At 71.1% G+C, this 16,075-nt stretch overlaps 2 protein-coding genes across 4 annotated transcripts; both read left to right on the top strand.

The window, feature by feature from the left end:
• The first annotated feature begins 1,712 nt into the window (after positions 1–1,712).
• TNFRSF4 (TNF receptor superfamily member 4) lies at positions 1,713–5,617 on the top strand. 2 transcript variants are annotated; one of them, XM_036025153.1, is made up of 9 exons: positions 1,713–1,976; positions 2,587–2,674; positions 2,965–3,161; positions 3,382–3,504; positions 3,885–3,986; positions 4,243–4,309; positions 4,811–5,007; positions 5,112–5,240; positions 5,335–5,617. In XM_036025153.1, the coding sequence occupies exons 3-9, from the start codon at positions 3,020–3,022 to the stop codon at positions 5,403–5,405; spliced, it is 831 nt and encodes a 276-aa protein (XP_035881046.1). In that variant the 5' UTR covers positions 1,713–1,976; positions 2,587–2,674; positions 2,965–3,019; the 3' UTR covers positions 5,406–5,617. The 2 variants fall into 2 exon arrangements, with proteins under 2 accessions (XP_035881046.1, XP_028369181.1); XM_028513380.2 differs by lacking the exon at positions 1,713–1,976 and having other exon boundaries at positions 2,587–2,890.
• Positions 5,618–9,045: 3,428 nt separating this feature from the next.
• TNFRSF18 (TNF receptor superfamily member 18) lies at positions 9,046–12,068 on the top strand. Of its 2 annotated transcripts, XM_036025152.1 has the most exons (5): positions 9,046–9,601; positions 10,354–10,473; positions 11,065–11,152; positions 11,309–11,514; positions 11,584–12,068. In XM_036025152.1, the coding sequence occupies exons 1-5, from the start codon at positions 9,403–9,405 to the stop codon at positions 11,718–11,720; spliced, it is 750 nt and encodes a 249-aa protein (XP_035881045.1). In that variant the 5' UTR covers positions 9,046–9,402; the 3' UTR covers positions 11,721–12,068. The 2 variants fall into 2 exon arrangements, with proteins under 2 accessions (XP_035881045.1, XP_028369182.2); XM_028513381.2 differs by lacking the exons at positions 9,046–9,601; positions 10,354–10,473 and having other exon boundaries at positions 10,558–11,152.
• Positions 12,069–16,075: the final 4,007 nt, after the last annotated feature.

Here is a 16,075-nt window from a genome sequence, read left to right as displayed (position 1 = left end):
GTGGGCCAGGCGCCAGGGCGGGGTGGGTGGGTGTGAGCAGCTGTGAGCTTGGGCAGAGATGCCGGCCGATCGCCCGGTAGCTGGGCCCACAGGGGAGGCTGGGCCCGCGGGACGTGGGGTTGTCAGCACCCGGGGCTCACCTGGGCGTGGGCACCCGGGGCCGGACCTGCGGGGCCTCACAGGACAGACCCCAGAGCTCAGGGGGCAGGGGCCCCGCGTCGGCCCCAGGGAAGGAGAGGGCACTGCCCCCCAGACCTGAGGCTGCAGTCCCGTTGCCTTCTTGCTTCTGGGTTACTTTCAGACAAAGGAGAAGGGAGGGAGAGAGAGAGGGGGGAAGAGAAATGTTGACCAGTTGCCTTTCTCGTGCCCCCCCGCTGGGGACCTGGCCCTCAACCCAGGCGTGCGCCCTGACTGGGAACTGAACCGGTGACGCTTTGGTTCGCAAGCTGGCGCTCTGTCCACTGAGCCGCCCCAGCCAGGGCTGCTGTTTTCCTCATGTGGCAGAAGGACTCTTCTCACCATCAGTGGGAGACGGGGTGCGCTCGCACACACACACACGCACACACGCGGGCTGGGCTGCCCGGATGCCCTGCCCCCCTCCCCCCCTGCCCCTGCCCCCACCCTGTGGACCCCACCCCACTCCAGAGGCTCGGGAAGGCGGTGCCTGTTCGGGCCGTGGAGTCCAGGGGATTTCCCACAGGTGGGCTGGGAGCGGGCCGGTACCTGAGCGTCCCAGGGGGAGGGGACTTTCCAGGCGTCTGTGCCTGAAACTTCTTGAATTAGCTGTCAGGTAGGTGAGCCCGTGCCGCCCGCCCGGTCTGAAAGGACGAAAACAGCCCGAGCACGGCTCCCCGCCTCGCACCCGGCGGGAGACACGTGTGCGCACACACGTGTGTGCCTGTGTTCTTCCCCCTGCGCACGCTGTGGCGGCCGCCCGTCCCGGACTGCCCAGGGCCACACTGGAGGGTGCCACGCGCTCCCAGGACGGACCGTGGACAGGCCACTCCAGTCCGTCCCCGTGAGGGGTGTTGAGATGCTGTCCTCACGGAAACTCCCCCAACACAGGCCCGGGGGCACCTGGGAGCAGCCACACGTGCCCTCCAGCGCGGGGGGCCAGTGCCACGTGACCCTCACACACACGGACACCCCCCGCCCCCCGCTCGGGGCCATGGGCCCCGGGGACAGGACAGACGCCCGCTCGGCTGCGTGTGCCGGTCTGCCCAGGCTGGCCGGTGGGAGTGCCAGAGGTGGATGGTGGCCTGGGCGGCTGGGGCTTCCCGTCCCCAGCCCCGGGTCTGGACCCACGGCATCCGGGGGCCGGCCAGGCTGGTTTCCCGAGGTCGCTGTCCTTGGTGGGCAGCCACCTGCGCGTGACGTCGTGTGCTCGTCCCGCTGGGGGGCTCCCTGGGGTTGCTCCCGCTTCTTGAGAGGATGCCAGTCCTGTGGGGTCAGGCCCCGCCCCATGACCTCTGACCGAGGTCGTCTCCAGACACAGCCGGTTGGGGGTCGGGGCTCCCGCATGCGAACCTGGGAGCCCAGGGTCACCCCAGCACCTGCTGCGCTCAGACCCGGCTGCGCACGCACCCACCCGCACGGCTGCCGCCCCCGCGGGGGCCTGTGCTCCTGCTCTGCGGCCCGGGGCTCTCCCCTCCCCCCGGAGCTAGTGCTGGGCGAAGGTCCAGTCTGCGACCCTGTCGCCTGACCGAGGGGGCTGCCTCAGTTTACCCGTGGACTCTGGGCGCCTTTGGCTGAGGGACGAGGATTGGTGTCGCCTCCCCTTCCTCCCCGGGAGCTGGCCGGGGCTGCAGGTGCCAGGGGGCTCGGCCCAGCTGCTGAGGGGCCAGCTTGGCCCCCCCGGCCCAGGCCTATCCGGGGGGGCTGCACCTGTCTGCAGCCCGACTTCCTCTGCGGAGACCCACAGTGCGAGACCTGCAAACGCCACCCCTGCCCGCCCGGCCAGGAGGTGGAGGCCCGTGGTAAGTCCCTCCGGGCTTCAGCCTGGGCGGCCACTCGCAGCAGCGGCTGTGCCTGGGCTGTGTGTGTGGGCGTGGGAGGAAGCTCGCTGGCTTGGGGGACACAGACGCGGCCTCGGGCAGGGGCTCCTTGTGGGTCAGCGTTGCAGCCACTTGACCAGCCCTTCCCTCATCCAGGGCCTGGGACGGTGCCCACGCAGGGGGGTCCTGTGAGGCTGGAGGGTGGCAGGTCTAGGGCCAACGGGGACGCCAGCCATGGCCCCTCTGTCCGGGACCCTCCCTGGCCTCCTGCCCTCCTGCCCTCCGGCCCTCGGGACCAGCACAGGCCTGGCCTTCACTGCCACTCCGCTCCACCCCGGCCCCATCACCGCCCCCTCCCCATGTGCCCCCGGGGGGCCTCCACTCAGCCCAGGGTCATGGCCTCCGGGTCCCCCCAAGGCTGCCTCCCCCACAGACGCCTGCCCTGGACAAGGCACACTTGGACGCTGGCTTCTCTGGGGCCCCGTCCTTCGGACGCTGAGACCCCTGTCCAGGGGACGCGTGAGGGGGTCCACACCCACCAGTAGCCCGGCTGCCTGTCCATCTGTTTTTCCGTCCCTCTGTCTGTCTGCAGGGGAGTACAATTATGGCTTCATATGCGTCAACTGTGCCGAGGGGACCTTCTCCGGGGGCAGCGAGGGCCGCTGTGACCCTTGGGCAGAGTGAGTCCTGGGGGGGCCTTCGGGTGGCTCCCAGGGAGTGGGGGGGGCTCTCCCGTCCCTCCGGGCGCGGCGACCCCCAAGAGGTCGGGCAGCAGCCGTAGCAGGGGCTGCTGGTGGCCGAGGGCTGACGAAGGGCTGTGTGTGCCCGCGCCCCAGCTGCTCCCGGTCCGGCCTCCGCACCCTGTTCCCGGGAACGGGACGCACGACGCCCTGGCAGTGAGTGGCCGTGCAGTCTAGGGGTGTCCTCCCGGTCCCCTCCTCCTCACGCCCGCCCTGCCCCTCCTCCCCAGCCTTTATAGCCACATCCTGCAAGGAAAACCCCCAGACTCCTGTGCTGCCGGCGCGATGAGGAGGTGTGTGGGTGCTCCGTGGCCCGGCGCGCTCTGCTCTGCCCTGCTGCTCCTGGGGCTGGGCGCCGCGGCCCAGCCGGTCTGCAAGGAGAACACCTACCCCAGGGGCCACAAGTGCTGCAAGGAGTGCGACCCAGGTGAGCGCCCGCCCGCCCGCCCGCCTGCCTGTGGGGGCGCGGGGGGGGGGGGGGGCGCCAGCAGGGGACGTGGGAGCTGGGGACGGGGCCGCGCGGGGGGCAGGGGGCGGGAGTCGTGGGGCAAGCGGCCTGGGCACAGAGCGGGCGGTGCTCCAGGGCGGCGGGGCCCTCGCGCCCGGCCGGGGCCGGGCCGGGTTGCACAGCCCCGACTCCCCCGCAGGTTTCCAGATGCTGAGCCGCTGCACCGACAGCCGGGACTCGCTGTGCCTGCCGTGCAAGCCCGGCTTCTACAACGAGGCTGTGAACTACGACACCTGCAAACCCTGCACCCAGTGCAACCAGCGTGAGGCCTGGCCCCCGGCCCCCGCCCCCCGAGATCACGCTCCCGGGAGGCTCCCGGGGCCCCCACAGCCGCAGGACCAGCCCCAAACCACAGCGGGGCTCGCTCCGCCCGGGGGTCCCCGGCGGCACCTCCCGCCTCCCGGGGAGCCGAGACCACGTGGACTTGGGGTGTGGCGCGTGTTGGCCACGTGGCCTCTCGGGCCACGCAGGGTCCTGCGGGCTGGAGGGAGGGCGGGAAGGGAGGCCAGGCTGCCCTGGGGCCGTGCCTGGTCCACGTGGCCAGGAGGGAGGCCGCCTCGAGGGGCCTTCAGGCGTCCAGGGGGCCGCTGGACGGGGCCAGAGGCTTTGCGCCCTCGGCCTGAGACCAGCCGCGTCCTGCAGGAAGTGGGAGTGAAGTCAAGCGGATGTGCACGGCCACCAACGACACCGTGTGCAGCTGCCGGCCTGGCACCCAGCCCCGCGGTGGCTTCAAGCGAGGAGTTGGTGAGCCCGGGCCGGGGCCCGTCCATGTCCCCCGCATCCCATGCTGCCACCTCCTCCCCGGCACTCCTCTCCCAGGCCGGGCCCAGGGCCCCTCCCAACAGGTCACGCTCAGGTGTGGGTGCAGGGGCTGGGGCTCCGGGTCTGGCCAGGGGGGGCGGGGGGCGTCCGGGAGGGGCTTCCAGAGGCCGAGGGGCGGGCAGCCAGGGCCCGGCCTCGAATGCAGTCGTCACTGCAGACTGTGCTGTGTTTGTGGCAGACTGTGCCCCGTGCCCACCAGGACACTTCTCCTCCGGTGACAACTCGGCCTGCAAACCCTGGACCAAGTGAGTGTCCCAGGGGCTGGGAGGCCCAGGGGCCTGGCCACCTGGGAGCCAGGAGCCACGTCCAGAAGCAGGAAGCCGCCAGCTCGGGGAGCTCCTGGACCCGTCCCCCACGATGGCCCATCCTGTGCCCAGCCCCGGCCCGGCCTCCGCCCACTGGCCTTCCCACTGGGCGGCAGGGGGACCTGAGCCACCTGGCCCCGGCCCCGGGAGTGAGGGAGGCCCCCACTCAGCCGCCGCTGGGAGGTCGTCTTTTAGGGCTTCCTGGCGGGGCAGGGGTTTGCGGGCAGGGCCGGGAGGAGCCCTTGGGGAGCAGAGTGAGGGAGGGGGCATGGGGGTGAGCCGCAGCCTCAGAGACCCTGCAGGTGGGGCCGAGCTTCCTGGGGGCGGCCGGGCCCCGGCCCCCTCTTCCACCCGCCTTGAGTTGTGGGGTTTGGTGCCACCGGAGGCCCCCCACCAAACCCGTGTGGCCCCACGGGTCCCTGACAACGCCCCTGCCCTCAGCTGCACTTTGGAGGGGAAGCGCACCCTGAGGGCCGGCAGCAACAGCTCGGACGCCATCTGTGAGGGCAGGACGCCCCCAGCCACACTCCCTGAGAGGACCCCAGGCTCCCCAGCCCTGCTCCCCACCACCCAGCCCCCCACCGCCTGGCCCAGGCCCTCACAGGGGCCTGCCATGCCCCCTGCGGAGCCCCCCAGGGGTAAGGGTGCTTGGCCTCCCCCAGCGGGGCCCCCAATCCAGAGGGTGGGTGTGGGGAGGGGGGCCCCCTCTGGTGGACCCCACCCAGCCTTGCTCTCGCCGCAGGCCCCGAGCTGGCCGCCGTCCTGGGCCTGGGGCTGTGCCTGGGCCTGCTGGCCCCGGTGGCCGCCGCGCTGGTCCTGCTGCAGCACTACAAGGCCTGGAGGCTGCCCGCCCCCCGCGCCAAGCACCCCGGTGAGTGCCGCTGCTGCCCGCCCGGACCGCCCACCCGGAGCCCCAGGCCCCGACCCACCTCCACCTCTGCTTTCCCCGCAACCCCCCCCCCCAGGAGGGAGCAGCTGCCGGACCCCCGTCCAAGAGGAGCAGTCGGACGCCCACTCCGCCCTGGCCAAGCTCTGAGCAGCTGCGCCCCAGCACCCCTTCGTCCTGCCAGCCCCTCGCCCCGGCGCCCCGGCACCCACCCCGGCTTGCCGCTCCGTCGCCCCGTCCCCCCCGGCACCCTGTCGCCTGCCCTGCGCCGTTCTAGGCGCGCCTGGGCCCGCCCCCGGGCTCGGCTATGTATGCCGTGCATACTCCACCCGCGGTGGCTCCCAATAAACGCCGTCGGCCGACGCGGTCTCAGTCTAGGCGCCTGTGGGCACACGCGTGGGGGCCGGGGCGCTGGGGCCGTGTGCGCTGCGGGCGGCCTGGAGCCAGAGCTAAGATCGGGGCCTGGTGCAGGGGTCGGCGGGGTCCTGGGCCCGGAGCTCACGGCGCAGGGGGGACACTGAGGCCTAGGTTTCAGAGGAGCGGTGAGGACGGCCCCACCGTCCCTGCAGGAGGCCCTGTGTGGCTTGCCCCTCCTCCCAGCCCCTCAAAGCCTGTGCCCGCCGGCCACGAGTGCGTGGCGACCCGGACCCCCACCCGTGCCCCCCGGGGTCTCCGGTGCTGCTCGGTGCCCTCCGGGTGCCCAGGGCCGAGCACCCCCAGGGTCCTCGAGCGTGGCCACGCTCCCAAGCCCTGCGGACAGGGGCCTGGTGGGACGTGAGCGGAGGGCCTCAAAGCAGACGCCCCAACGTCCACCCGAACAGCAAGGGGGACGGAGACGTCCTGGCGCACTCAGACAGCCCCCGGCCAGCACTCGGGGGCTTTTCGGAAAGAGACCAGCCGCGCCCGCCCGTGACAGCAGCCGGCCCCGGCAGCCCTGCCAGCGAGCATCCGCCCCAGCGGAACCAGACCGAGGGCCGAAAGGGCACAGGAAGCCGGGATCCAGCGTGGAAACGCTGACAGGAAGCTGCGTGGGACCAGCCCAAGTGAGCGAAACCACAAGCCACGGCGGGAGGGGGCACGCCCTCGGGCCTGCTCAGGTGCTGCCTGCCGGGAGGGGCCGGGGGACGCCACTCGTGAGCGCGAGCATGGTGCTCGGGCAGAGCCCTGCCCCGGGGCCACGTCCGGCCCGCCGGCTCGGTGCCCGCCCCCGGCCCTTCCAGCCCCGCCGACCGACCGGGGCTTCCCACCTGCTGGCAGCTTGCTGTCCACAGTCGCCCCACGGGCCTCGACCTTTCCCCCTCAGACCTCTGACCCCATCCCCGGTCCCTCCAGCTGCAAAGGGAAGAAAGCCGTCGGTCTCCACGGGCCCCCGCAGGGCCGAACAGGGCTGTCACCCCTGCCGTGGGGACAGGGCCTCCACATGGGGCCCAAGGGAGGGTCTGGACCTCGGGGCTTGGAAGGCCGGGGGTCATGGGGAGGGGCTTCTCCCCACGCCCACCCCAGCCCGGGGCTCCGTGTCCACTGTGGGACAGAGGCGTGGACGGAGGGTGGCTGCCTCCTCATCGCTTCTGTGCTGCCCCTTGTCTGGGACTGGCTCTGCTGACGCCTTCCAGACTTTCTCCTGCCCGAGTCCCAGGCCTGGGGGTCGAGCTGCATCCCGCCCCCCAGCCGCAGGGCCCAGGGGCGCCCACCTGGTGCGCCCCCTCCCGGCTCCCCCGTCTGGCCCTGTGGAGTGACAACCCTCCATCTCTCCGCACCCCGGCCCTCTGGCGAATGCCGGACTCCCCCGTGGGCCCCCCGTGGCACGCACACGGGTTGCTTCTGAACGCCGAGATAAACGGTACGATGCAGGTTCACGGCTGCTCGTGAGCTGTTAATAAAGCTGGAAACAAAGAAGCAGAAAACCGCCTCAGCCCCACTGCCCGTCGCGGAAGCCGCGCCGGCTCCAGGGGCCGCCCCGTGGCGGGGACAGGAAGGCGGGCGTGGGCACCGGTGCTTTCTGGCGTCGCTCTGCCTTTCAACGGCTCTTCGCGCCGCCCTCTGAGCACACGGCTGGGCCCCTCGCGTCTGCGGAGCTGCAGGTGAGGGCGGTGACTCCGCCCCCGCCCACCTTGCTGATTCCAGAAGGTTCCAACCGCCCTGCTGGGAAGGACCGAAGGACGAGCATCGCTGTAGGGGGTGTAGTGTGTTTTCTGGGCGCTCACCGAACCGAGGGTCGCATGCCAGCACAGACCTGGCCCCCCTGCCTGTAAAATAAACAGTGCCCCGATTCTCCACTCAGAGCACCTTTACCTGGCATCCAGGTGGGGCCACATGGCCTCCCTTTCCGCCCTCGCTCTCGGACCCACCTCCCCACTAGGACCTGAACACAGATCTCGGGGCTCCCTGGCCCCACTGGCGCCACCTTACCTTCAGGGTCTCCGGCAGCTGGGAGCCACAGCCACCCTGGAGACCCCCGTCTGAGGACCTGAGAGCAAGGGTTGAGTCACAACCCCCTCACGCCATCGTTTCTCTCAGAAAAGGGGCAGCTGCCCCCACGCAGGTCTTCTGGGCCTGTCGGCATCACAGCCGGCACACCTCCGGCCGTGGGCACCTGGCCCCCCACCCCCGACCACCCAGGGACCCCGGTGCCCAGCCCCCACACCCCCAGCAGGCTCCGCCAGCTCCCCGGTGCTGAGCCTCAGCAGGGCAGGGAAACAAAGCCAGACAATCTAGCTGGGCTTCCTGGAGGAGGCAGGCCCCAGAGCCCTTCAGTGCCACATGGGGAAACTGAGGCTCAGAGAGACAAGGGACCGTGTCAAGGTGAGTTGGAGGCTGTTCTCTGTGGCTCAGGAGCCCCAGCGAGGGCTGGGGCTCCACAGTCTCCAGGATGACCAGGTCTGTGCAGGGAGATCCGGGCCGGAGCCCCTCAGCAGTCAGGGCTGCGCCCGCGCGGGCTCCATGGGCCTCCGGCTTCCGCCAGCACCCCGGCCTCTCCTCGCCCACTGTCCTCCGGGGACCCTCCCACGTGCCGAGGAGCCCCCTGGGTTGGGAGGGGGAGAGGCTCCCTGGGGCTCAAAAGCACGGGCAGGGTGGCTGCAGGCTGCACCCACGGGGGCGTGGGGGTCCTCCCAAGCTGCTGGAGCCCCGCCAGGAAGAAGGCTCACCGTAACAATTCAAAGTGGAGGGGCGCTCACCCTAATTCCCAGAAAGTGGGTGGGGCGCTCCTACTGACCCCCAGGTGGCATCCCAGGCTGCTGGGTGCTGAGCTCAGAGCCGAGGCCTAGTGGGTGTGGCCATACCTGGGGCAGGTGGGGCTCTGGGTCTGGGGGCTTCAGGGAGCACGGGGGACTGCCCCCCGCTCCCCCTGAGAGTCCAGGGGGGCTGGAGGTGGGAGGGGGCTCAGCCAGGGGCCAAGGGGCCCAGGGAGGGAGCAGCTCGGGCTCAGTCCCACCCGCATGGGGAGGTCCCTCCTGAGAACCCACCTGTGGGCAGTGCCCACCCACGATGACTCAGGGCCTGACTGACCACCCACATCCAGAGCCCACCCCTGCTGCCCTCCTGCCCACACCCCCCTGTCTCTGCAGACCAGGTGGCCACAGGCTTTGCATAGAGAGATTTTCAGACCTCCCCACCCCCGCGCCGCTCACCACTGGGCTGGGGAGGGGGGGCTGTGGACAGGAGGTCCCGGGAAGAGGTCGGGCAGGAGCACTTAGGGACCCCCGAGGTCCCTCCACATGTGTCTGGGGCACAGTCAGTGGACTCCGACCTCAGCGGCTGGGACCCACTGGATTCGGAGGAAACGGGCTTTATTTTTCAAAGCACTTTTAGGCTCACAGCGAAATCGAGGGGCAGGTAGAGACTCCCCATCGGCCCCCACCCACGCACAGCGGTCGCCGTTACCAACGTCCCCACAGAGGGTGCATGGGTCACAACGGACACGCCACCGTCACCCAGGAGCCCCCCTTACATTAGGGTCCCTCCGTGCTGTGCATTCAGCGGTTTGCACAGAGGTGCCCTGACTGCGCTCCGCCTGCCCCGCGAGCCCTGAGTCGCTGCGTGTTGGGGGTCCCGGTGGTAGCAATTTCTCTCGCCCCCTGGGGCGTGGTAGAGGCGGGGCTGCGTGCGGACCTGTGGGGCGGGGTCTGGGCGTGCCCGGTGAGGTGTGATGGCGTCTCCAAGTTGGGGAGCTCGCTTGGGTGACGGTTCCATGGGCGCTAGGGGCGCACGGGCGGCCCTGTGGGGCGTCGCGCTGCTCTGCGCGCTTGGCCTGGGCCAGTGTACCCCCGGAGTCCCGAGATGCGACCCCGGGCGCCGTCTGAAGGGCACCGGGACGAACGCGCGCTGCTGCGGCCCATGTGACTCGGGTAAGGCGCGCAGCGGGCGGGCGGGCGGGCGGGCGGGGATGGGGTCCCGGCTCCCGGCTCAGAGGCGCTGCGCTCCCTCCGCGTGCGCAGACCGGCAGGGGTGAAGCAGTGGGCAAGCTTTCCGGGCGCCGCCGCAAGCCCGGGGGGTGGAAGCAGCCCGGCTCCCGCCGGTGGCTTGAGGCGGGGACCCGGGGCGAGGGGACAGAAGCTGTTTCCAAGACGGACCTGGGGTCCTGGCTCCTACTGAGTGCCTAAGGGGTCCTTGGTCATCACCCAGGCCACTTCCTGCCCCGCACCCCCTACTCCCGCCTCTGACCTGCGGCTGTGGGTGAGGGGCAGGTGGAATGTGCCTGTTTGGGGACACATATCAAAGGAAAGACACCAGGGTGCCACCCTGAGGGGTCCTGGGGCTGGGGCCCGGAGGAGGGCAGGCGGACTGCCTTAAGGCCCGTGGCAGCTGGCGCAGTGCAGGGTGAGAGCGGCCCCCAGGCCACTTCCTTGTGTGGCAGGGACGGCTCCGGTCCCAAGCAGAGCCACAGCCACAGCCACGCCGGGCTGGGCTGGCCCAGCTTCAGGCAGAGCGGTGGGCCAAGTAAGGGTCCTGGCTCCCAGGCAGGTGCCCTCTGCCCCCTGGTGGCGTCTGAGAGTGGGCTGCCTGCCCTGATGCCCCTCCACCCTGGAGGGCTGGACGGGGGCAGCCCTGGGGAGGAGCGCTCGGCCCAGCTGCTGAGGCGCCAGCTTGTCCCCCCCAGCCCAGGCCTGTCCAGGGGGGCCCTGCACCTGTCTGCAGCCCGAGTTCCACTGCGGAGACCCACAGTGCGAGACCTGCAAACGCCACCCCTGCCCGCCCGGCCAGAAGGCGGATCCCCGCGGTAAGTCCCTCCGGGCTTCAGCCTGGGCGGCCACTCGCAGCAGCGGACACTGTACTTGGGTGGCATGCGGGCGGGGAAGGAGTGGGGGACACAGACTCGGCCTCGGGCAGGGGCTCCTTGTGGGTCAGCGTTGCAGCCACTCGGCCAGCCCTTCCCTCATCCAGGGCCTGGGACGGTGCCCACGCAGGGGGGTCTTGTGAGGCTGGAGGGTGGCAGGTCTAGGGCCAACGGGGACGCCAGCCATGGCCCCTCTGTCCGGGACCCTCCTGCCCTCCGGCCCTCCGGCCCTCGGGACCAGCACAGGCCTGGCCTTCTCTGCCACTCCGCCCCACCCCGGCCCCATCACCGCCCCCTCCCCATGTGCCCCCGGGGGGCCTCCACTCAGCCCAGGGCCATGGCCTCCGGGTCCCCCCAAGGCTGCCTCCCCCACAGACGCCTGCCCTGGACAAGGCACACTTGGACGCTGGCTTCTCTGGGGCCCCGTCCTTCGGACGCTGAGACCCCTGTCCAGGGGACGCGTGAGGGGGTCCACACCCACCAGTAGCCCGGCTGCCTGTCCATCTGTCTTTCCGTCCCTCTGTCTGTCTGCAGGGGAGTACAATTATGGCTTCATATGCATCGACTGTGCCGAGGGGACCTTCTCCGGGGGCAGCGAGGGCCGCTGTGACCCTTGGGCAGAGTGAGTCCTGGGGGGGCCTTCGGGCGGCTCCCAGGGAGTGGGGGGGGCTCTCCCATCCCTCCGGGCGCGGCGACCCCCAAGAGGTCGGGCAGCAGCCGTAGTGGGGGCTGCTGGTGGCTGAGGGCTGACGAAGGGCTGTGTGTGCCCGCGCCCCAGCTGCTCCCGGTCCGGCCTCCGCACCCTGTTCCCCGGGAACAGGACGCACGACGCCGTGTGCGAGCTGCCGCCGCCGCCGCCGCCCGCAGAGCCGCGCTGCCCGCTCACCGCGCTGCTGGTCCTGGGCGCCTGCATCCTGGCCGTGGTCGCGGCCCAGCTCGCGCTGCAGCTCTGGCAGCTGAGGAGGCAGCTCGTGCAGCCCCCAGGTCAGTTGTGCCCAGGCAGGGGAGGGGGGCCCCTCCGTGGCCTGCCCACTGACCGAGGCCCCTCCGCAGAGACCCAGCCCCTCCTGGAGGCGCCGCCGGTGGTCGAGGACACCTACAGCTGCCAGTTTCCAGAGGAGGAGCGCGGGGGGCGGCTCTCAGAGGACCCGGGGGAGGACAAGGGCCCGCCGGGCAACCTGTGGGTGTGAGGCCCGGCCTCCTTCCAGCACAGTGGACCTTGACGCAGGCCTCCCTGGACCGGCCCGGGGCCGACCCTCGGGTGCATGGGCTCTGGGCCCTGTGAGGGGCCCGGGTCTGGCCTGGCCCTGCTCCCCTCGGCGGTGGAAGCGGGTGGGGACGGTGGCAGCGATGGCTCCCCAGACCACGCAGAAGAGGCCACAGCTGTCGCTGGACAGCGGGAGATGTCACCGGCAGGGCTGCCTCCCTCCCTTGCTGGCCCCAATGGGGTGGGGTCTGTGGGCCCTGGTTCCCTGGACGGGAGGCCACGCGGCCCACGACAGGCTGCAGGCAGAGCCCAATAAACACTTGTCCAGCGACCCGAGTGGACGTGTGCCGGGCAGAGGTGGGCACTCGAGGCACGGGCCCCGGGGCAACCCCTGCCGAGGCCGCCATCCCCCCTGGGCTAGGTGGGGTGGGGGTGGAGTTTGGGAGCAGAAGTCGGGCCACCCAGAGCAGGAACCACAGGGCTCGGGAGGCGTCCTGGGGCGGGGGGCTGTGCCGGGCAGCTGCGCTCTGGGCATCTTCGCTGCCGTCCAGTGACCCCGCTGCTCGCCTGCCTGGCACACGCGAGGGTAGCCAGGTCCTGGGCCTGTGTCAGGTCTCAGGGCTGCCGCTGCTCCGGACTCTGGGCTCAGGCTGGGCACCCCGCCCGGCCCCGGGGGGTGCCTGCCGTGCGTCATTTGGGCACAGAGTCTGGGGCCAGGTCCGCTTCTGCCCTCAGCTCCTCCGGGTGGGTGGTGGCCATCTCAACTCAGCCGCCTGTGGCCCCAGCCCACCTCCCCGCCCTGCCGCGGGCCTCTGCCAGGTCACGGGACGTGGATCCCGGGGAGCATGGTTCTGGGGTTCCTCCCAGCCTCCCGGCAGGGCTGGCACCCAGGGAGGTCTGATAAGTGCTCACTGGCGCAGGCTTCCAGGGTGGAACCAGGGCCAGTGGGGACCCGTCTCAGCGGCACCCTCCAGGCGACAGCACACCTGGACGCCCACTGGCAGCCCGAGTGCTCCAGCACCACCCCCCGCCCTCCCCTCCTGCCTGCACGCTGCCCTGCAGAGCCCCCCCGACTCACTCGCTGGTCCTCACCCCGCCAGTCCCGGCGGGCAGGGGGTGGGCACTGCGCACGGCAGGGAGATGGAGGACAGAGGACCTCGGGTGGGTGTCCCACCCAAGGGCATCGCCCCACCCCGCACAGCACAGCTCATGTGCACCCCTGGCAGGAGGGTTAGGGATGCCTTCGTGACTGTGGTCCCTGGGGAAATGCCTGTCCTCGGGCACCTTCTCCATGCCCACCAGGCCGCAGGCTCTGGGTACGTCCGTGGAGCCCAAGTGCCTGGTGAGTCCCAGGCGCACCAGCTAACAAATCAGGAAACCGGGGTGGGCACCTTCCAGGCTGTCCTCGGAGCAGACCGCCGCACTGTCCCTGTGTCTCCAGGCCGGGTCTCCTGTGCTGCCCGCTCCCCTCGGGAAGCCAGCCCTCCTGGGGCCTGCTCTTGTCACCTGGGCCCTGGACCGTTCCACCCCACAGACAGGCTCTCAGGTGGGCACCCCCGCTGTCCCGGACCCTCCCCCGGTGCCTGCTCAGGCTGTCCCCCGACAGGGGGAGCAGGGAAGGGTTCCCCGCCTGGCTTGGCCCCCCGGGGACAGCCAGGCCTCAGGTCATAGGAAGACCTTCCCCAGAAACCACCGGTGGTGGCCCGCGGCCCGCCCACGCCCGAGTCCCGGCCCGGCAGGTGGGCGAGGCAGGGCTGACTCAGCGTGGAAACTCCTCTGGAGAGCTCGGCGCCCAGCGTCAGCGCCGGGGTGGGGGCGGCGGGAGTGACGCAGAGTGGCGGGGGATTCCAGCCGCCAGGTGCAGTGGGAGGTGGCAGGGGTCTGGGCAGGCGGCCTCCGGCCCGGGGAGGGCTTGGGGGTGGTTCTCTCCTGGCGTTCACGCCCCACGCACAGCAGAGGCGCCCCTGCTCCGCCGTCACCTCATCTCCACCTGCCCCCCCCCTCACTCCCCACCTCCGGGCTCTCACGCCTGCTCAGGCAGCCTCCTTGGAGCCCCCGGGACCCCAGGGTCTGCAGGGCTGGCTGGGCTCTGCCCCGGAAAGGGCCCGTGCTCGGTGTGAGGCTGAGGGGTGGGGGTTCAGGCATCAGGTGGCAGAGGGGCTTAGGTAGGGAGGCCTGAGCAACTCCGGGTTCCGAGGCAGGAAGGGTGGGCAGGCAATGGGGGCAGTGCCCAGGGCAGGGGGCCTGAGGAGACTCAGGGGTGCTGGCTGTGGGGAAAGGGGGGTGGGGAGGTGGTTCGGAGTTAAGGGGCTGTGGGGGGCTCCCTCCCCTCCCCCTCAGCCAGCTTCCCAGCGTGAGGCAGGTGTGTGCCTCCCCACCCCCGCAGAGGCCGGTAGCCTGGCCTGGCCACCCAGTCCCAGAGGGACCCCAAGGTGAGACTCTGCCCACCCCAGAACCGCCGCCCCCAGGAGCCAGTCTCCAGCTGTTCCGGAAAACCACAGCCCCACCCCCGGGGCTGGAGTTCAGTGTCAGATAAGGATCCAGCGGCGCCTGGGTTCCCAGAAGCCCTTCCGGCCTCAGCCGGTCCCCACCCGGTACCTGCCCTTCCCCTTGCTGAGGCTGGAGCCCCAGCTGGACAGAGACCCTCGGTGGGGGCCGGGGGGAGCCACCCCAGAGAGAGCTTGTCCTGGGTCACTGCCGGGGCCGGCGCAGGGCCGGGCAGTCCTGTCCTGGGCCCCCGGCGCTGCTGGTCCCCCACTCGGGGGTCCCGGCCGCCCCCACTGAGACTGCTGCCCAGCTGAAGATGCCAGGTGCCGCCGCCGCGCTGCAACGGCGGAACTTTGTGACAGTGGGAACTGACGCTGCCTCTAAGTGCTGACTCTCGTGTGGCTTGGAGATAAGGAGCTGCTTGTACAAGAATTCTAGGAACCACAGAAGACACAGGCCCGACCTTAACGCTCCAGGGGAAGCGCTGACCTTCAACCGCGGGGGCCCCGATGATGCAGAGCCGGGCTGACTAAACCTGGGTGACGTGCAAGGGCTGTCACCTGCCCCGGCGGAGGGGACCGTGCCCGTCTGCACGCAGAGAACTTTGCACCCCCCCTTCACCTGCCTGCTCCGTCCCCTCTCCCTCCTTACAGACAAGCACCTCTGTGGCACTGAGAGGGGGAGAGGGGCTCCGAGGTGTGGGTCCCCCTTCTTATCTGAACGCCAGCCCCTGCCCCTCGAGTGCTGGCCTTCGAAGCGGCGGCCAGTCGGGCCTGCGTTCGCCTACCCCGTGGCACCCGGTCTCCATCCCCCGCCCACCTCCCCTGCCCCTCGGGTCCCTCGGGTCCTGAACGTGGGCTGTGTGGGGCCCGGGGTGTGACCGTTGCCTCTGGGGGCAAACAGCAGTGGTTCTGGGGAGGGGGGGCACTGGGACCTTAAGAGCAGTGGACGGCCCAGGCCCTTGGGGGAGCCCCGGGGATGGGGGCTCGTCAGGACGGGGCAGGCTGCTCTACCAACACGCACGTCTCGTCACACTGCGGGTCCCTGTGCGTCACTGCAGCCGCTCAGGGTCCAGGGATGGCAGAGGCGTTGGGAGCGGCATCTCCCTGAGGACTCAGGCCACGCCCACGAGCCCCGAGGCTACAGGTCGGCTGCACCTGGGGGAGCCGGAACCTCCTGGGTCAGTCGGTACTGATGTCTCCGTGGGCCACATGGGCAGCCCAGAGGCAGGGGCACATGGTGAGGTGGGGTGGGGTGGGGTGGGGGGCAGGGAGAGGTCTGTGAGCTGGGACAGGGCCCAGCGGGAGGGGGCCTTGAAGCCGCATGGCCGTGAGGCAGCCTGGGTGCCAGCAGGGAACGTGGCCACGGCCCCGAGGGCCCAGGTGCCGGTTTCACGGAGACCTGGGTGCGCTCAGTCCGCCCAGGAGGCCCCCGGTCCCTGATGGAGGCCGCCCTTCGCCCCACCTCAGCCTCAGGCTCAGGGCTGGCCGGCTGGGCTGCAGAGCCAGCAGTAGCTGAGCGTGGCCCCTCATGCAGGGACCACCGGACGTGCTGCAGGGGGACTCCGGCTCCCGGGCCCTGGCCACTTGGTGCCCTCTTGCCTGGGCGCCCCACACTCCGAGCCACGGCAGACAGCAGGACCGGGAGGGCTGCAGCGGGTCTGCAGCTGGGGCCCTGCTCCCTGGCCCAGCAGGGGCCCCTCACTGGCTCTGTGACCCTGGGGGGACTCCCTTTACCTCTCTGAGCCCCCGCGCCCCCATCCCTTCTCTCCCTGGCTCTGTGGCGGCAGCCTCCAGTGGGCGGGCGGAGATGCAGCCGCGCTCGGTGCTCTCTGGCGCCCTCTGCTGCACC

The sequence above is a fragment of the Phyllostomus discolor genome, chromosome 5 (genome assembly GCF_004126475.2).
Source record: "Phyllostomus discolor isolate MPI-MPIP mPhyDis1 chromosome 5, mPhyDis1.pri.v3, whole genome shotgun sequence".
NCBI lineage: Eukaryota > Metazoa > Chordata > Mammalia > Chiroptera > Phyllostomidae > Phyllostomus > Phyllostomus discolor.
The sequence above is the reverse complement of the archived record's forward strand: the minus strand, read 5'-3'. Positions and strand labels throughout refer to the sequence as shown.